This window comes from Polypterus senegalus, chromosome 2 (genome assembly GCF_016835505.1).
Source record: "Polypterus senegalus isolate Bchr_013 chromosome 2, ASM1683550v1, whole genome shotgun sequence".
NCBI classification, from domain to species: domain Eukaryota; kingdom Metazoa; phylum Chordata; class Cladistia; order Polypteriformes; family Polypteridae; genus Polypterus; species Polypterus senegalus.
Window position 1 is genome coordinate 206,564,774 of NC_053155.1, and position 21,940 is coordinate 206,586,713.

Consider the following 21,940-nt stretch of genomic DNA (forward strand, 5'->3'; position numbering starts at 1 on the left):
TTTCCATGCAAAATTATATATATAAGATCATTTTTAGTATGCAAAATAAAAAGAAGATAATTCATAAATTTAACTGTAGTAAAACTGACTGCTGCAATCTGCATTTCACAGGCTGATGAAATCCTTGTGTTTGCAGCTTCCAGTTACAAAATGTTGCTTTAAGAATCATTACATGACTAGGAGGTATGACCACATAACTCCTGATATCAAGACTGATTTCCAGGTAAGTTTAAAGTTTGTTACAAATGACCATCTTCATATATATTAAACTTTAAATCACTTGAGAGTTATTTACCTAAAAGAATCATTCCCTATATACCAGAGAGTACATTATAACTTCAGCTTGCCATTCTAAAAAAGATAATAAAACAACAGTGGTATGTCAAGCTTTTAGCTACATGGCCCACATTTGTGGAAAGATATGCCTGCTTATATAAGAAATGCCTCATTGGCCTTAGCATTTAAATCCAAACGGAAAACCCAATACTTTAGTCTAGTATATCTTGATTAAAGCTGCTGATTAGCTGTCCATATTGTATCATTTTTGTTTGTTCTATAACAAAAGCCTGGCAGTAATTATAAACTATTGCTGACCGTACAGTGGAACTTAGTGTCACTGCTACATTGCCAGGCTACTACCCCTGATACATTTTCAGGTTACTACCCCTGTCCCCTTCCCACAGGAACTGATATAGAGGAAATAAGGACTTTGGAATGCAGTGTATATATGTTTGTCACAATATATATAACAAAAAAACACAACTGGACATATCTCTCAATTATATAAAAAAATCCTGGGACGAGACAAGACTTTTTCAGAGAGATACTTTCAAGTTCTGTGAGACAAGACTTTGCACCAAGAGATTTAACCACACCCGGGGCCGGAAATAAAAGACAAAGAGTAGATGACAAAATAGAACGCCATAAAGATTTCAAAAACGTTGGCGCAATACACATGCACAGCAGGATAGAGATAATAAAAGTACTAAAATATGAAAGTCTCAAAAAAATGATAGTAAAGATTGCATTAGCACAAACAAACGGAAATGATTAATCGATGAAATAACGGAAAAGCGAAAAGAGATTGAATATATGGACATAGGTGATATGACAGAAGTATGTAGATATTGCTCGGATTTAAACTTTAAATCCTAGACCTGTAGATTGTCTAATTCATGTTGCCATCAGGGAAAAGTAGTGTTTCTTCCCAGTGAAGAGGCGTATCCGCGAGAATTAAAAGATTTATTGTTTGGTGAAAGTGAAATCCACAGATGCTAGTGGCAGAGACGAGAAGTGGCTGGCACGTAGTGCAGGCCAGGGGGGTGGTGAGCAAAGCGAGCAGGGGGCGAAGCCCCCTAGTCTACCCAATTATAAATGGATTCCTCCTAGACATACAGTGTAAATGTCATTGATGAGCAGATAAACTTAGTAGAAATAAATATGCAGCTTTTGACAGAATAATAATGCAAATATATAAATAATAATTAAAATAATAATGCAAACCGATGTAGAATAGATAAGCAAGATGTGCTGAATTTACACAAAGATTCAATATTGTATTTTATTAAATGACAAAGCAAATCTGAGAAAGTTTAATCAAAATAATTTCTGCTGACGCATCTAAGTTAATATAAATGCATGGTATGTGTAACATGAAGATGGCTGCAGGCTTTTCAATAAGCAATTCCAAACATTGAATAACATTGTTTTCCAATTAAAACAAACATTCCCACACGACCTTCCTTATTTCTGTATGATTCAAATTCTGTTCTGACCTTCGTGAAACCATACACTGTACCAAAATCAGGCCCAAAGTATCAGTGTTAGTGAGCTTTTTTACCTTTTCTTTGAACTGGATTGTCCTGTGCAGTGCTTCTTGAATTTTCATTTCATATTCCATTTTTTGTCTGGCTATCTCAGTCCTCAGCTGGGAAATCTCCTCATCAGCTTTGGCTAATTCATTAACAGCATTCTCATTAGCCTCCTGTAAATCATTAATGTGGCTCTTCAGATCTGCTGTAATACAAACAGTTATTAATTAAAGGTGTTAGTAAAGAATACAGGGAAAAATATTAACTATGGGATTTATGGAGTCCCTGCATGTAGATTTTATTGCAGGCCATCTGGCCTAGTGTTGGATAAGATTTAAAAGTTAAGTGAATATAATACAGATTACTGTATAATGTTCTTGATGCTACAAAATCTAACTATCCAATGTATGCAATATGAAAATAGAGCAACACTACAATCGTGGCCAAACGTTTTGAAAATGCCACAAGTACTGGTTTTCACAAAGTCTGCTGATCTTTTTGTCAGATTTTTCTGAAGTATAATTACAAGCATTTCATAAGTTTCAATGGCTTTTATTAACAGTTACATTAAATTTACGCAAAGAGTCAATATTTGCAGTGTTGGTCCTTCTTTTTTAAGACCTCTGCATTTCGCCCACACATGCTGTCAATCAACTTCTGGGCCAAATCCTGACTGATTGCAGCCCATTCTTGCATAATCAATGCTCAGAGCTTGCCAGAATTTGTGGGTTTCCAGCATAATGGAGCACCGTGCTGTAAGGCAAAAGTGATAACTAAGTGGCTCGGTGAATAAAACATCGAAATTTGGATCCATGGCCAGGAAACTCCCCAGACCTTAATCCCATTGAGAACTTGTGGTGAATCCTCAAGAGGTGGGTGGACAAACAAAAACCTCCAAATTCTTAGCGTGATTGTTTGTGTGAAGGCTGGTTCCTTCTTTGGTGCTAGGGTAACCTTCCAGGTGCACTCAGTCCTATCCTAGAAAAAAGCTACTCTTGATATATCTAGAAAAATGTGTCACTGATACCTGTTCTAGTACAGTAGTAACATGCAAAGAAGCTCCAGCCATGATGGATGAATTCTAAGTTGGTTAGTTTTTTTTAGCATTCCTGCTACCTGTAGAGTATTTTACTATTCCGTGAGAAGAAGGTAAAATTTACACAAACTAACCTGCACCTTTAGTTGGCCTTAATTAGGCAAAAATCAATATGCAGTTTATTTTTCAATACTACTATTTTATACTTTAATAATGCAAATGTGAAATGCAATTTTAATGTAAATATTTTTAGAAATCTATGATGGAACCTGGGCATTTTTTTTAAAGAAATACACATTTTAAAAGGAGTAGAACCAAATACTAATAGCGGTGAAACTGATTTAATTCCACATCGCCAGGTCAAACTGACTTGAAACTAATGGCAAAATGATTCAAAATAATTTTGCTATACTATATATTTTTGAAAGTATTGACCCTATACACCTATGAAAAATAGGTGGAAAGACATTATTTTCCTGCTTTTACTCAGTTGATAGCCACTTATGACTGGAAAACAGATCCCAAATCCAAACTAGTCAAATTCTGAAGGGTGTGTACGTGTACAAGTTCACTTCTATGGCCGCTTGATGTAAGTTAACCTTAAAAAATAAATAATTAGAAAAGAGTGTAAGAGAAAAGGAATCGTGTAAGCACAGCATTAACAAATATTTACTGTACATTACACTAAAAACAACATCATGGCTGTATTATCTGCACACTATAACGAGTCAATATTTCTCTGACACTATCATTTATCAGCCGACTTGCTCTCTATCCTGGTCCAAAGCAGCCAGTTTTACACTGAGACAACAGAGATTTGGATGTTTCTTTGAATGTATTATATTTAAGAAATCTAAACTACAGTTAGTCACAGACCTTCCACAACAAACAACTAACAATAGAGGATCTATCAATGCTATTTTTACTTGAATTGGAATCAATGAAATGAAAATGAAAGCTATTGTGCCACCACAAGTTTATTTGGACTACATTTTAAAATGACATGATATCATAAAGTGCTGTTAAAATTAATGTTTTAATGTAGTTTACTATCACAAGTAGTAATATAACAATAATTTGTGCCACAGAATTTCACAATTCAAAAATATGACGATATGCCTAAAGGCCAAGCATCTGTGGCAAATTTATTTTCAGCACCGCATCCACAGTCTAGTGCAAGGGCCAAAGAAATAGCAAGATGTATGTGTCTTTATTACGAAGGAAATGAGACAATTTTCAGTCGTTGAGAATGAGGGGTTTCAGACAAAGAACAGCAATCCCTTGCACTCACATTGTAGTGCCACTATATTTCCGGCTCTGTACAACGAGGCTACGATGAGTGTGAAGGAATCCCTGAAAGATGCAGAGAGCATCACAGTAACTACAGACAGCTGGATCTCCAGAGCGAACCAAAGTTATCACGATCATAGCACATGCAATTATCAGTAACTGGGAAATGGTAAGTTTTGTGTTTCAAACTCAGACTCTTTGAAACCCACACTGGATGCAACATAACTGAGGTGCTGCAATCGACTGTTTTGGAGTGGGAGCTTGAAAGGGCTAATTGCAACAGCACTGTTGTTACTGATATTGCATGTAACATGGATGGAGCAGTCAAAGAATTTGGAAGATCTGCTTGGAGATTATTTCACTGAACCAGTGGGACTGCCCATGAGTGGGAGAGAGCAGGGGTGGGCAACGTCGATCCTGGAGAGCTACAGCTGCTGAAGGTTTTTGTTTCAGCTTAGTTTTTTAATGAGAAAACAATTATTGCTGATGAAACACTTATTGCTTAAGTGACGTTTTGTTGCTTCATTTTAGTGGACTCATTTGTTCAGGTTCCCCACTCCCGATGCTTATTTCAATCTTAAACAGCTACATTCATTGTTTTAATGGCTCCTTATTAGCAATAAAATGTAAATGACAAAGCAGCCAGCAGTTCTTCATCCAGTTTGTGTGTGTTCATCATGCACTATTTGATTTAATAAAACATGTTATAGAAAATGTGACAGACTGAAAATTATCTCTTTTAAGTTTCAAATTATTTGGATGATATCCTTGGAGAGTAAAAAATCTACGATATAAGAACATTACATTGCAGACTAACAAGCCATAAAATTAGATAAGGTGCAAGACTGGCAAGGATTGGTTTCAAATTAAGCAGTTGGGTTTGAATGAAAACCTGTAGCCACTGCGGCTCTCCAGGACCAACATTGCCCACCCCTGGGATACAGCAAGAAACTGACATGTACAGAAAATTGTCCTCTATTGCAATCATTTGCTGTGCATTGAAATGATGAAGAGAAAATTCTCCAAAGTTCCCACTGCTTTCCCCACTGGCCAAAACATATTTCTCAACTCCAGCAATCTCTGTTACAAGTGAACGTGTTTTTCAACTGCAGGAGATACTGTGAATGCCCAAAGGTTACAATCGCTACCTAAAAAGGTGGATATGCTTGTGTTCTTAAAAAAACTGTTGATATCCTAGACTAAGAATGGAGACTAAGCTATGCTCTTATTGTCTAAATTCAGTCCATTTATTAGATTTATTATTTATACTACTTTTGGCACTATACTTTCTAAAATAATTAGTTTTATTTAATGAGTAGAATATTATGCATAGTATTAAAACTGTGTTGTGCTTTGTAATACATTGTGCATAAGACTTTCACTGTTACCATAATGTTTAATTAGTGGCAAGGAAAATGCATTGTTGATTCTGACATGCATGGAAGAGGAATTATCTCAGGAATAATAAACAAAAACTTTACAATTATAGGTTTTCTTCATTCAGATTGTATTTAAAAATTGTGAGATATGGAATCGTGAAACCAGTATCATGAATTGAACAGAATCGTGAACAGTGCAATGTTACATCCCTAATTACAAGTAATTGCATTTTTCTATTTTGAATTTGACTCATTGTTATAAAAAAATTAATAAGCAAAAACGAGACAACTGACTCGTTGAAGTAACTAAAAAAATGAAAATGCTCCAAATTTAAAATCAGTAAACTACGTCCCTAAACACACCTGAATGTTACACCATGCATACATTTTTTACTTGTTTTTCAGGCCAGAATCAGACCCTGTCCCACAATGCATCTCTAAGAAAATAGAAGCCTGTCATTTGTTTTGAATTCATTTACTTCCCTGAAGCCAGTTCTTAGTGGCTAGACAACTTAATAGCATGTCTTTGTACATTAGGGAGAATATGGAAAATCCCCACAGGAAACCCTCACAAACATGCAGACTCCATGGAAAAGGTCCCCTAAGCAGTGTGAGGCAGCACCACTACCTGCTATCCTTATAATAATAAAAGAAACTCATCTCAGTAGCTGTCTTTGTAAATCTTTCATGTTCTCCCTGTGTTTGTGTGGATTTTCTCCTGATTCTCTGGTTTTCCTTTAGTGTACATGTGTGTGTCTTTGATTGATAGCACTTAACCATCCTGACAGAAGTGAGTATTATTAAGTGCTAAGTGTTAGATTTTCAGTGTGCCCTGAAGTGGGCTAGTTACATGCACAAATCCTGCATCCTTTCTTGTGCATGCCACCTGGACAGTCTCTAGTTACAATACAAAAACCTATATTAAGCAATTTCACTAAATGGATTGAAAGATGGACATGTATAGGAAGAGTATACTTTAACCATTAAACCCACTTTTCACATATTGACAGTACTGAATTTCTTTATTTTCCATCCGTCTTCCTATAAATATTGATGGAAATCATATGATTCTGTGAGTAGATTTGCTTACATTACCTATTATAAATAAACTTTATTTTAGTCACTGGAATATTGAGAGTCATGATATGGTGTACATTCAGAATTATTAACAGTGTGAAATTACATTTAAAAAAAGATCCAGTTAGATGTCACATACCATAGCTTTTGCTAACTGAAAGATAGGAAAAAGAGGCTAGTCTTTTTAAATAAATTGTGTGCCAGCACTGGGCATATGGCAGGAAACAGCCCTTAACATAGTGCCAGTCTATCGCAAGGCCTATACATTTACTTTCATACTTATAAATGGCCAGTTTGGAATCACCAGTCAAACGAAACAGCACTCTTTTTTTTGGACAAATGAGGAGAATTGTAATACCCAGGGAGTACATGACAACCACATAGACAGTGCCACTTGCAATTACTTTTAAATATACAATTACAGTGGGGTAAGCACATGGTGCAGCATGTAGCAGTCTTTCCTTAAAGTACCTGGATCATTATTTTGTTCCTGTCTTTCATGCTTTACGCGCAGATAGGCAGGGTCCCTGATGTTTGTTTGGGTTTTCTATTGGAAACACATTTTCATCCTACAGCCCAAAAATGTAGTGTTAATTGTAATCTTCATCTGTTATCCAATCTCAAAATGGTTACACTGTTTTTTCTTTTATATAATGCTAACTTATCTTCATTAATCATAACAACATTATTTTGTAGTATTGTATTGTTTGTAACATTGTGTTGGGTGAATGCTATATTATGTTAAGGGCAATTTTTGTTGTTTACCTTATTTGAGTTTGGTATATTCATACCTTATTTGACTTTAGTTATTGGTTTTTACCCATTTTATTTAGTCAGGATTATTTCTTTGATTTGTTTGGAGTGATTTTTGACATGAACTGTGTAGGCACATTTAGAGATCTGAATGTTTATGTCATTTCTGAAATATGTAATCTGAGGGTGGCATTGCAAATCAATGTATAGTGCAAGTAAACATATGGAAATTGTATAAAAACTTTAATAAAAATGCAAAGAAATGTAATCTTTAAGAGTGATTCCTTGCCATTTTTCCATGAAAGCACTTCATGTATGATGCCCTGGAGATGGTTGACTCAAGAACATCATCTTTCATTGATTTCTGTGACACACTCAGAGTTGTTACTGACTCTGCTCTCTCATGTTATCAGCTATAATAACTTTAGGTAGATGACGAGATCAAAGCATTGTAGCGACATTTTACATTGTTTCCATTTCTGTACAATGGACAATACTAAGCTCTGAAGTATGTTCAGTACCTTTGAAATGGATGTATATCTTCCCCAGACTTGTGTTTCTCTGTAATCAAGCCTCTAACATGAGTTAATCTTTAACATGGAAATTTCTTTTAAAAGTTTCTATTGTGCTGACTTCTCAGAGTAAGCAGGATATTAATCTTTGTAGATAAATTTAAAACCAAAGGTATAACAATTTCTCACATATATGTTCATAAACCAGCTGTGAGTTATTTTTGGTAGTTGAACAGATTAAGGCTGGCAGTTATAAATTGTAGTAATATTTTTTAATCTTCTGCTTGTATTTACTTTGTATGTTATGTAAAATATATGTAATTTTCCTACTGAATGTAATCTACTTCAATTTCCAAACTAAAGATGGCAAAATGTGAAAGAAAACTGAGAGCTGAATGGTTTGTCAAAGACCTACATACTGAGTACACTGTAACAGCTGCCTTAAATAGAGTAGAGTAATACACATGAATGATAAATAGTCTTATAACTAAATACTGTGCCAGTCTCTGCCCTATTGCTAACAAACATATTTTTGCATCATTGCTCCTGGAAAGACTTTCACTGGATGAAACCATGCACTTATCCAGCACACGCATCTCCGTTGCTACATTTCAGAATTAGCATGAGGGCTTGGGTGCACATATGCACAAGTCTGATAAGGGATTTTTTATTGGAAAAAATAAAATGATTCATGAAAAGGAAAGATAGAGAAAACTCTAATGATACAGTACCTATCTGACGTTGCAGCACAGATGGTGCACTGGGATTAAAGGCTAGGTGATCATGCTGCATCATCTCATCATTGCTGGGTTTTTCTTCAAGATATTTTATTTCCTGCTTTAAAAAGGAAAAAAACTGTTTAAGGAAATAATGCCAGAAAACAATTTAAGACTTTGTTATCTAATATCATATTTTACTTGTCTGAAGTCCCAGACATTTTGCCTTAAAGTCACAGTCTTAAAAAATAAAACATTCAGATTTTCTGATTTAACCATTGATAAAGGTTAACTAAAATCACTTTTCAGTCAAAGGGGAAATCTCATGATAGCCAGAGACAGGAAGAGCAACAAAGAATATTGGTAGGTATTGTGGCACATTGCTCAAAATTTTCTATTTGTAGAATTCAGTTAATTTAAAAGGCTTCTCCAAAAGTCATTACAAGAACTCATGCATACATTACAATCTCCGTATCACGATCTACTGTAGATTTCATGGGTGGTAGGGCACCTCACAGCAGCTTGTGTAAGACATGCCCCATCAGTCTCAGGTTTTAAATTCAGGCTGAAGGCCCATTTCTTCAGTCTAGCATACTATGCTTAGAGCTTGTGCAGGGATCATGAACTGTTCTTAATCCTCCTTCTGTTTTTCTTCTTGGCATCCAGCTGTGACATTATTATTTGTAAATATATCTGTATACCAGTGTAGCTTGATGTCACATCAGCTGACTTGAGTAAGTGCTTTTATACTATGTACAGTTGAAAAAGTGGCCCTTAACAAAATAACACAACCCTGGTTGGAGTAGAAGTGTGAAAGTTGCATATGCCAGTCAAGAATGTAACATTATCCGTAAGAGCATTACCACATTCATCTTTATCACTGTATCATTGGCCTGCTCTTTCTGCTTCTTCCTCTGTATAGAAGAAATCACTCATTTCTGCTGGACCTGCAGATCATTGTTGGTGGAACTTCAGGTCTGTGCCACCAGACCACTTGAACTAATCCAGAATGCAGCAGTCATCCTGGTCTTTAAACATATTCTGAGATATCAAAGCCCTCTGCAATGTCATACTACTAATGCTATAATGTATACTGTACCAGCCTATTACATAAATGTTGCTTTATTAAAATTTTTCAGTTACAGGGTGCTGATGTCAGTGATGTTGTTATTCGCAAATCATTGAGCAGAAGTTATTAAATTAAATATAATAAATTGATAAATACATATATGAAAATATAGTCTGTTTAAATTTGTGCAAGTAATGATTGAAGTGTTAAAGCAATTAATATCAAGCAAAAATGAGTCAGGTTCTAACAGTCTTATAAATCATACAGTGAAGTGCAGGTATAAACTATGAATTGTATATATACCTGTACTTTCTGCAATAATAATGAGAAGAGCTAAAAATACCTCCAGTAGTTTAGTTAGTTCTCTCTGTTTTCCCGATGACATATTTGGAAGCATCAGGAGAGTATTGTAATTATCGTGATCATTTGAGGGACCCACTTCTGAATTTTTGTGCTGTAACATAAACAAACATTTAATTCAAAGCATTTTTACTGACTCTTAAATAAATATAAAATAATACCTTCATAAATAATAAAATTCTGAATTTAGCTGTCAGTTAATCACTACATATATTTAAAGACGTGAAACTTGACTTTGCATTTTGTATTTACCTCACATATACATTTTTATGAAAATAACATTTTTCTTTGCTTCTAAATTCAAATAGACACTGCACATAAAAACTGGTCTACAACGATAGTCATTTCAAAGCTACTTCTTACAGTTTACTTTATAATGTCTTATATATAGTATGTTCCAAGGCACACTAACTTCACAAAGAGCATTTGTTACATTTCAGAATGTGTTTAAAGCATCCATCCATTTCTCCATCAGGTCTGCAGAGTGTCACAGGATTTGACACTGTGGTATCATGAACATGGTAGGAAATAACCCTGAACTGGAAGAGAGTCGGTTACAGAGTGTAGCCACTCATAATGCCAAAATCATTCATACCAATTCAAATAAGAGTTGTCAATTAACTCAACACATGCATGGGACACAGGCAGGACATGCATACTCCACACAGAGTGTGACTTGGCTGAAAACAGAATGTGCCACTGATCGCTAAGTTATGAAATATATTAAAACATTCACCCTCCTGTTTCAACAAATCTTTGAGTGGCCCCAGAGAGCTGGAGCCTATTGTAAGAGCACTTTGTGCAAGATGGCTCATGGACAGTCATGGACAAGGTAGGGAATCCATCACAAGGAACACTCCCACAAACCAGACCAGTTTACATTAACTGTAGTTTAATATGAGGATATTTTCACACCCTACCTTATAAACATTTCTCCATACCTTATTATAGATTTCAATTATGTTGTATCACATTATGTATGCATGAATCATATTGTTGCACAATTTTAAAGAATTTAGTTGTGAGGCTTTGTGAATCAAGTTCTCATATATAAAAATAAGATTAGTATAAATTATTTTTCTGAAATTCAAGATAAAATATTTTCAGTATTATAGTTAGTTAAAAGGAAAGACAAGAAAAGATCCAAATTGATGGCTATATTTTTTAAAAATTGTGAAATGAACCAGAAAAAGTAAATGCTCTTTCCAAAACAATGCACTATCCATAAATTCAAACTTTAGGAAATCCACTTTATCCAGCTGAAGCGCACAGGGACTATTAGATAAATATTGGAATTATAGTGCGAAAGAAAACCAGTAAAGATTATTTTGATACATATTAACAACCTAAAAATCTGCATATTACATTAATGATTAAGAACAGGATTTTGTACTGTGAACATTTAGAGCTGAAGGCAGAACCTCTGTTGTAATCGTTTGTAATAGCAGAGTGAGAATGTGTAACCATGATCTGTTGTATTGTTCATGTACTGTATGCTGTATTAAATTAAATAGTTCTAAGGCATGAACACTCTTCTTTATATTATATTAAAACTCATTAATTGCTCACAGATCTTAGGCTGAGATAGTGAAAAGTACTTGTTCACAATAAAGTAATCTGCATGTTACATACTTCTTCTCCTCATGGCCATGAAAACATAGACCAAAAATTCCAGAGATTGCAGAGAATGGCAATTACTCAGTAATGGGTGAAAGAACACGGTAGCTAAAAATGGAATTTAAAACCTTACTTAGACTTTTTAACATTTTATTGTGTTACAGTATGACATCTTGGTGTATTTAATTTGAAGCTTTGACAAGGATCTGTACAAAATTTCTTAATGTGAAAGTGAAACAAATATTGCATGGATCCTTCCAAATTAACAATTCATGAACAATAAACTGTATTACTGTGCATTACTGTATTAAACACAAAGAGTTTCTTTACACAAGAGATGGCACTAGTCTGGAACAACTGTTAACACATTTTGGGGAAGGAGATACCTTGAATTCTTACAAGGAAGTGCTATTTCAATCACTGTTTCAATTAACCATTGGCTACCCTCTCTCACATATCTACATAAGCTGGGGATGCCATACCTCTTGGCTTTCAAAAGATGACGGAGCAACCCGCACACAGTACTCCAAAGTGATGAATCGTCATTGCTTTTTCTCATCAATACATTTGATTAATTTAAAATTGTTAAGTTTTATAAAACGTATAAACTTTTTAAATAGTTAAAAGGAATTTTCTTTATCACATTGTGCAACTGTCTCAGCTATCTCATTTAATGCTCTTCTGACTTTGATTAATTTACTTTGTTAACATCTTTTCCAATCAAAATAATGACCCATCATTTCCAATACCACAATAACATACTGTATATCTTCAGGAATATTTACTGCTGTTTTAACAGAATGTGGTGCAATCACAGCATAAAAACAGCACGTACAATCCATGTGATGCTTAACTGTGTGAAATGCCACTGCATTTACAGCATCCTGTGTTTCACTTGCTTTTGCCAGCTGTGCTTCTAAGTTGCTACTCCCTTTATTTGCTACTGATAAGTACATGCTACATCACACTCATTTTGTCCAGGTCAAAAACACAGGCATTTTTTTTTATCTAATCTTTAAATTTACACTATCATTTGAGTATCTTTTATACTTCTGATCTCATGTTCTGCCCCATCCTCCTGGCCCTAACCCTGGCTTAGTCAAATTGCCATACATGGTTCTCTGTAAACAAGCTCCTCTGTGTTTTCTACCAAAATCTGCAATCTAGTGTGCACAGTACCAAGGTATGCTGTTTTTAATGTGCAGAAGAATATCTACTGGTAGTGCACAGATCAAATATAAATATGCAGGACTATTTCTTTACACAGTGTGAGTAACAAGTAAATAAAACCCTGATCAATTATAGGGATTTTATAAACCCTGGCTGGATCAACCAGTATTTCCGGCCTCAAAAAGAGGACATGTCTGCAAAAAAAAAGAGAGTATGTATGGTCACCCTAAAGATGCTTTACAAAACCACTGTATGAATACTAATAAGAAGCAGTACTGTTCAGTAGTTTACATTTGCCTTAGACTATGAAAATCTAAGTCAATGAATGTTGTGAAGTGAAAGTTCTAATCCCATGAAAAAAAAAAACTTGGCTGAACCACAAACAAATCAACATGACATTTCTTTTCTTCATGCAGGGCTCCTAATCAGTTGGTATGTATTTTATTTCTCTGTCACTCCTGGCAACTGTGGACGCTTGCTTTAAACTTAGAATGACTTTGGCCCTGAATGCTCCACTGATATTCTAATATAATTATTACTGACAAACATTAAACTCCCAGCAAGGGTTTATATACTGAGAAAATACCACAGGGACATGTTTGAACTTGCATTTCTACATTATTTAGAGGGAGTACTATGCTCTTCCTCATTCTTAATAACAAAGAAAACGTAGACATTTTTGAAGATTTTGACGAATCACCTCAAAGCTTGAGGAAAATGCGTATTATCATTACAGTACAGCTCACAATATGAAAACTAAAACCAAGACAGACTTACAACAACACTCTTACTCTTATTGTCATATTATTCAGCACACAGTCCATCACATTGGTGCAGATTCTGTTTTAAATTAGTGCATAGAATACACAACACATTTTTGCCTTCTTTGTGATGTCAATAATAAGCTAATCAAAGCAACACACAACTATGAATGTACATACTGTATACAGTGCATTTCCTTTTAAATATGTAATATACATTCTGATACTGCAGTTACTGTAAAGATATAAGTCCAAAGGATAGACCAGTTCATGTGTGACACTTCTTTGTTTCTTTCCATTGCCATACACCTACAATAGTCCCTATAGTTTTAATGCCAACAGTGCACAATATGCTGTGTAAGAAAGACTGATTTCCACACCTCATGATTCAAATATCGATTTTCCGTATACTTTTGCTCTGTTGCTACATGTCATTCAAATTGTATGCAATACAATTAACTGTTGTTAAGGGAACCTGTCACAGACCCTAATTCACTCATCTTTCTTTTGTAAAGAAACAAAGAAATTGTATTTATTTGGATTTGCTTCAAAACAAATTTCAAAATCAAAAAACACAACAGTTCAACAATTAACACAAGTATCCTCTAGTACTCCCTCTCTTTCCAGTAACAGGGTTATGGCGTTATTTCAGTGCCACTATTCTGAGCGCACGTAAAAAAATATTGCAAGTGCAAGTGTTGCATTTTGAGGAGAAATTTATTTTGAGCGAACAAAATTCATTGCTGCGTGCAAAAAATGTATTTCAGTGTTTGCACTTATCCATATACACACACACAATAGCACCCCCTCTCGCTCAGTTTTTTCATTTGCGCTTGCTCGCAATGTGTTGCTTGCGCTCACAACATTCTCTGCTGCAAGCGCTCAACTCTCTGTACACCGTTATAAGTGTGCCACAAAACCAACCAATCACAGACTTGGTTTCAAAAATTCTGATTGGCTCTTACGGTCTCCAATCAGCTCGCTAGCTGCTGCATTCCGGAAACAGTCCGAAATGTAGCTAAATCCAGCTAAACTCAATTAAACCCCAATTTGCGGATAATATCTTTAATTATTTTATTTTAAAATATATTATTTGTTAAGACTATCGTTGGTGTAGTATAATGTAGTTGCATTATACAACCATGCCAACTGACTCTCCAAATTATATTTGAGTAGCTCTCTTTTATGTCGTCGAATACTGAACAGCAGCTGATTGAAAACCGTAAGAGCCAATCAGAATTTTTGAAACCAAGTCTGTGATTGGTTGGTTTTGTGGCACACTTATAACGGTGTACAGAGAGTTGAGCGCGCAGCAGAGAATGTTGTGGCGCAAGCAACACATTGCGAGCAAGCGCAAATGAAAAAACTGAGCGAGAGGAGGTGTTATTGTGTGTGTGTATATGGATAAGCGCAAACACTGAAATACATTTTTTGCACGCAGCTTTGAATTTTGTTCACTCAAATTCAGCTTTTGTACGCTCAAAATAAATTTCTCTTCAAAATGCAACACTTGCACTTGCAATCTTTTTACGTGCGCTCAATATTTTTTTACGTGTGCTCAGAATAGTGGCACTGAAATAACGCCATACAGGGTCCAAAAGAAGACCCTGCTTTATACTCTGACTTTTCTGTTGTGTAAAATAATCAAACTTTCATTTTAATCAAAAAAAAAAAATAAAACCTCCACAAAGTTTGCTTTACTCAGTTTAATTTCATTCCATTTTACTTGTACAATTCACGGCTTTACTAAAACTGGTCTGTAGTTATCATTGTATCATAATGAAGCACACTGCATGTATTTGTGTATTTAATGTCCACTATAACTATAAGGCCATGAATTTAGCTACACCCCTTGCCTTTGTATGTAACCTGTGAGTTTAAGAATATAAAACACTGTGTGCACTTTTATGGCAGCCTGACTGAGATTATGTTCTTCTGTACTCTAAATAAATTCTCTACTGGAAACAAAAACATTTGTATTTGATAATACCTCATACAGTGATTGTTCCCCTTTACTAGATTCATTTTTTTTTTTGTAAAAGCACACTAACTGCAGCTTTCTAATGATCAAAATTTGTGTTAAAGGCCTGTTTATTAATTTTTGGAAGATACATACATTAAAGCTGTTTACCTTGTGTGTAGCAGTCCCACTGCATCTCTGCTGGTAATCTTCAGTACAATGGTCCCTGTTTCATAAAGCCTTTCCACGGCTTTGTTATAAATGTACTCCTGTACGAGGGTGCACGCATCCTTTAAAGGCAGCACAGCCCTCCAATTGCGCCAAATGCTTTGTGGCTCACAATGCTTGTCAATGGATGTGAGCAGAAGGCCTTTAATCATGATTATCTCAACGAACACTTTCATTTCAGCTTTCAATCACGCCCCCGTCAGTCTTAGTCCTCATTACAGCAGCTTCTTGCAGTTCCCCACACAAATGCCTGAATTAATTCTAGAGCAGGCACAGACACTAACATTACCAATATCCTTTCTTTATAGATCATAAATTCATATGCACTTAATCCTTATTTTTGCAGGCAAATACAATCATAAACCACTGTAGTGTTTCTCACTACTGTAAATGTACCTTTATAAAAGATGTCATGTCAATAATATTATTTGACAGTTCTAATATGATCTAATACGATTGTATAACACAAAAGCAGAAACGTTCTGCCGTGTGTATCTAAGATTTGTGCCATACATTTTTATTTCTAATTTCTTATAAGTGATTCATCATGTTGGTTGTCTGTGAGGTTTATTTTTCTTCATCTCAAGAGGTTCATGTAATCTGGAAAGGAGGAAAATATTACAATGCTTCAAAATGTGGATGTTTTCCGATTTAAAATGCACTAATGCTTAAGCATGTTTAAAGCAGCCATTTAAAAAGGTATTTATATATTTCCAGCTTGACATGAAAAGCTAGCAGGACATCAGAATGCAATTTTAAAATCAATAGACTTTAAACTGAAATGAATCATGAACACAGAATGTAAAATTATTTTTTGATTAGCTTGAAATTCAGTTCAATGATACATGTATGAGAACTTTTATTTATTCTAATTTCATAATGTTGGCTTAATGTATTCTTTATCCACTGTCATATCTCTGGGGTGTTGAACACTGTACAGTAGATCTATTTTTTGTACTTGTTCAGACAATTTTTTACATTTTCAAAATGTAAAAAATGTTTATTATTGTATTAATTTTGTTTTGGTACCAAATTTTATTTCTAATGGGCACTGCCATCATGGTTACCTTTTGGGACTAGTAGCTCTATTCTTGTAGCAACCTGGCCCGATAGCTGCCACACCCGGAAGTAGCACCAGTCAACGTCATCACCCCAGGGGAATACAGATGGCAGTACTGTACACCACATCTGTCATCTAAAATTCATTTCACATTGTGAGCTACTGCTACATAAGGAGTCAGGTGTTCCATTGATTATGAACTTCCATTTAATGCAGTCCCAGTCATAGCAAAGCAAGGTGAGAATTGGAATCACTGCCGATTTGGTATGCTAAAAATGTTTTGCTTTTTGTGAGCTAAGAAGCAGATGTATCATTCACAACGCGTCAGCTGTCCCTTTTGTTCTGAGAAGCAGAGGGATGTGTAAAGGAGAGAGTGTTGGCAACAGAAAGGATATTCATGAGGCTATTACATTTTAATAAATAGCTAACATATTTTGTAGAAATATACTCGGGCACTGAAGTAAAGCATTCACACACAAATATACTGAAAATCCATTCATCTTTGGTACTCACTTTGTCCAGTTATCCAGCAGAAGCCTATACTGGGTGTAATAAAAAAATGTAGTACCCCATGAAATATGCACAAAGTACAAAGGACTCTGATTTTCATAGAGCTCTGTATTTGGCAACACCAAGTAAAAAACTAAAACCTGGATGGGTCACCAGTACACTGCAGTACAATTAGACACACACATCCCTGTGCACACTGGGCAAAGATAGAACTGACAATCAGAAATAGCATAGGAGATTTACAATGTGACAACATGTAGAACCTTGTAAGAGAATTCATTTATAGACACCACTACAATAAAAGGTAGAATATATTTAGACAAAGACCCAGCTAAAAAATCATCACAAAACCTTACATCTTCATCTAGTTTGTCACAATACTTGGCTTTTCTTCCAGAAGATCATCAGTACTTAATGAGCCATCTCCCGAAACAAACCTGTAAACTACCTTATACATGTAGTGTATGTGTTGTCTTCAACTTTTTTCATCATCAAACAATAATAACAGATAGGAAACATTAAAAATGAAACAATGACTATGCAGTTCCTTGCATTATTATGAACAAACATTATGAATGAATTAAATGGTTTTGGTAATGGATTGATAAATTACACATTACATAATACAGACATTTCACAATAATTATAAATTTAACAAAAACCTGCAATAACCTTATGGCCAATGAGTCCAGTATTTGCCAAGACAACTCTGCCTTCGCGCTTCTGATGCCAGTGCAGGATCATGTCATGCCTCAAACCCAGCAGTTGTTCATGTATTCATCCATCCATCCATTATCTAACCCGCTATATCCTAACTAAAGGGTCACGGGGGTCTGCTGGAGCCAATCTCAGCCAACACAGGGCGCAAGGCAGGAAACAAACCCTGGGCAGGGCACCAGCCCACCACTGCGTGTAATAGGATACCCTTAAGCCCCTCATCATGCTGTTTTAAATGTTACTTTTTGAAAGGGGTGTGAATTGTTTAGAATCCTTTTTATAACACCACACTTACTAAGCACTTTTGTGATTGTTGTAAATACCAGTTTACTTTGTCTTTTTATAAACATGGTTTTACCAGAACAAAAAATGACTATTCCCCAATTCCAATGAAGTTGGGACGTTGTGTAAAACGTAAATAAAAACAGAATCCTTTTCATCCTATATTCAATTAAATACACTACAAAGACAAGATATCGAATGTTCAAACTGATAAACTTTATTGTTGTTTTGCAAATCTTCACTCATTTTGAATTTTGTATATGCAGGATTTCCCTGTATGTTTTATAACTTAAAAATACCAATTTTAAGAGTTGTTCAATATTATTAATACAATATTAGACTTACCTACAGGGACTAGAATTTTTACAATAAGCTAGAAGCTAGAATTTATTGTTTTTGCGTCCACTGTCATTTTTTCAATTACAATTTAATTTACTATTTGAAAGCTTTTAAAAACAATGGCACAGACTGTCAGAAGTTCAATGCTTCAATGTAATATTTGGTTACTGTAATGTGTACTGGCAGTGGGAAATACAGTGCTACACCTATAATGATTTCTTTACTTTTAATAAATGTGAAGACATTTTCAGAGTCTTGCATACGCAGATATTTCTGAAACCCCATGCATGTGCACAGAGTAGTAAGTGCTACAACTGTTTTGTTTTTCCAGAAAACCAAATTCTCTTAAAAACTAATATGAAAATGAAATATATATTGCGATTTTTTTAATGTGAGGTTTTCTTTTGATGGCATCTTTTTTAATGAATTTTCTCTCCAAGTTTTTGTAAAATATATTAAATCTTTTTTATTCACACAAGTATATGTTCTATGTAGTGCATATCTAATAAAGCCTAAGAACACTTCTACAAAATGAAATTGCATCATGAATGTACATACTATAAAAAGCACTCTCTGCTGGTAGCATGTTAAAAATGGTTGCAGATTTATGACACCTTATTTTCTTAAGTAGTAGTTTAAAGTCCTAGGTCTCCACATTATTTTCACTGCTATTGTATTTTTTTTTCTTGTGTAGTAATGCATGTGCAGTCCACACATATGCATGCACAAAGGGTCTGTACAGCTTGGTGATATTATCATAAATATATATAAAAACTTCTAATGTTTTTAATAAACATATATCAATTAGGTTGCATGTCTGGCATACTATCCTCTGTCATCTGGTATTGTATGCTTTATTATGAAGCTGCTGCCAGTATCCAGCCCTAGCTTTAAAAACCACTGAGATCGAAACAAAAAATAAAGGCATGAAGAGAAAGGCCTTTGGGAATTTCTAATAATAACAGAAATGGACTCAGCCACCAAGCCAATGGGCATTTTTGGAGCCAGCTGTTGAGTTTTACAATGAACAATTGCATGTCCTATTGGCCAGATTTTAAAATCAGGAACAGCTTTTCTTACAGGTCTAAGCAAAAACATGTTCTGCTTTTTCTCAATGGTCAAAACAAAAGGCCATTAGATTATTTGACTTATAAGTTTTTTGACATAAATCATAGTTGAAAAAACACAAAAGTCAAAACAAGAATCAATCTCTAAATAGACTGTTTAGTCAGGTGTTTGTCCCTCGAAAAGTCCTTTTCATAAATGAATTATACAGGTGCTGGTCATAAAATTAGAATATCATGACAAAGTTGATTTATTTCAGTAATTCCATTCAAAAAGTGAAACTTGTATATTAGATTCATTCATTACACACAGACTGATGTATTTCAAATGTTTATTTCTTTTAATTTTGATGATTATAACTGACAACTAATGAAAATCCCAAATTCAGTATCTCAGAAAATTAGAATATCAATTAAGATCAATGCAAAAAAAGGATTTTTAGAAATGTTGGCCAACTGAAAGGTATGAACATGAAAAGTATGAGCATGTACAGCACTCAATATTTAGTTGGGGCTCCTTTGGCCTGGATTACTGCAGCAATGCGGCGTGGCATGGAGTTGATCAGTCTGTGGCACTGCTCAGGTGTTATGAGAGCCCATGTTGCTCTGATAGTGGCCTTCAGCTCTTCTGAATTGTTGGGTCTGGCGTATTGCATCTTCCTCTTCACAATACCCCATAGATTTTCTATGGGGTTAAGGTCAGGCGAGTTTGCTGGCCAATCAAGAACAGGGATACCATGGTCCTTAAACCAGGTACTGGTAGCTTTGGCACTTTGTGCAGGTGCCAGGTCCTGTTGGAAAATGAAATCTGCATCTCCATAAAGTTCGTCAGCAGCAGGAAGCATGAAGTGCTCTAAAACTTCCTGGTAGACGGCTGCGTTGACCTTGGACCTCAGAAAACACAATGGACCAACACCAGCAGATGACATGGCACCCCAAACCATCACTGACTGTGGAAACTTTACACTGGACCTCAAGCAACGTGGATTCTGTGCCTCTCCTCTCTTCCTCCAGACTCTGGGACCTTGATTTCCAAAGGAAATGCAAAATTTACTTTCATCAGAGAACATAACTTTGGACCACTCAGCAGCAGTTTTGTCTTTAGCCCAGGCGAGACACTTCTGACGCTGTCTCTTGTTCAAGAGTGGCTTGACACAAGGAATGCGACAGCTGAAACCCATGTCTTGCATTGTCTGTGTGTGGTGGTTCTTGAAGCACTGACTCCAGCTGCAGTCCACTCTTTGTGAATCTCCCCCACAGTTCTGAATGGGTTTTGTTTCACAATCCTCTCCAGGGTGCGGTTATCTCTATTGTTTTTACACTTTTTCTACCACATCTTGTCCTTCCCTTCGCCTCTCTATTAATGTGCTTGGACACAGAGCTCTGTAAACAGCCAGCTTCTTTAGTGATGACCTTTTGTGTCTTGCCCTCCTTGTGCAAGGTGTCAATGGTCGTCTTTTGGACAACTGTCAAGTCAGCAGTCTTCCCCATGATTGTGTAGCCTACAGAACTAGACTGAGAGACCATTTAAAGGCTTTTGCAGGTGTTTTGAGTTAATTAGCTGATTAGAGTGTGGCACCAGGTGTCTTCAATATTGAACCTTTTCATAATATTCTAATTTTCCGAGATACTGAATTTGGGTCTTTCATTAGTTGTCAGTTATAATCATCAAAATTAAAAGAAATAAACATTTGAAATACATCAGTCTGTGTGTAATGAATGAATCTAATATACAAGTTTCACTTTTTGAATGGAACTACTGAAATAAATGAACTTTGTCATGATATTCTAATTTAATGATCAGCACCTGTAAATAGTTACAGCTTAATGCAAGCATCCATCTTTTATAGTGAAACTATGTTAATGTTACATAAGGAGCATAGCATGTGTTCAGCTTGGCATGGTATTCATAGACCCAAAATGGCAGCACCAATGTAGACAATCATAGAAAATGGTGGTGCTCATAGGAAAACAAATACACAAAATGGCAATGTAATCACAAAAATAGAGATAGGAAATAGTACCACTTCTGCAATGCAATGATCACATTAATAGCATATTTCTTAGACTTTCACTGTAAATATTGAAGTTACTGTCTCCAAAGCTCTTGATAGAGTAAAAGATTAGAGGGGATAGGGACATAAAATAGTAGTTACAATAAGACCCCTAAAAAACATCAGTATTTACATACACATTTATGAAATCTGAGCCAGTTATTGTGTCAGGCAC

General features: G+C 35.3%; 1 protein-coding gene across 3 annotated transcripts in view; it reads right to left on the minus strand.

Moving 5' to 3' along the window:
- Positions 1 to 21,940, minus strand: part of LOC120523675 — a 46,414-nt gene that overhangs the window by 16,589 nt on the left and 7,885 nt on the right. Inside the window, exons 3-5 of one of the 3 annotated variants that reach the window (XM_039745214.1) lie at positions 9,987 to 10,097; positions 8,590 to 8,692; positions 1,841 to 2,016 (exon numbers count right to left, since the gene is read on the minus strand). In XM_039745214.1, coding sequence (XP_039601148.1) covers positions 1,841 to 2,016; positions 8,590 to 8,692; positions 9,987 to 10,097 — 390 coding nt within the window. Of the gene's footprint in view, positions 1 to 1,840; positions 2,017 to 8,589; positions 8,696 to 9,986; positions 10,098 to 21,940 lie in introns of all 3 variants that reach the window. The other 2 variants (XM_039745213.1, XM_039745212.1) reach the window with 2 other exon arrangements.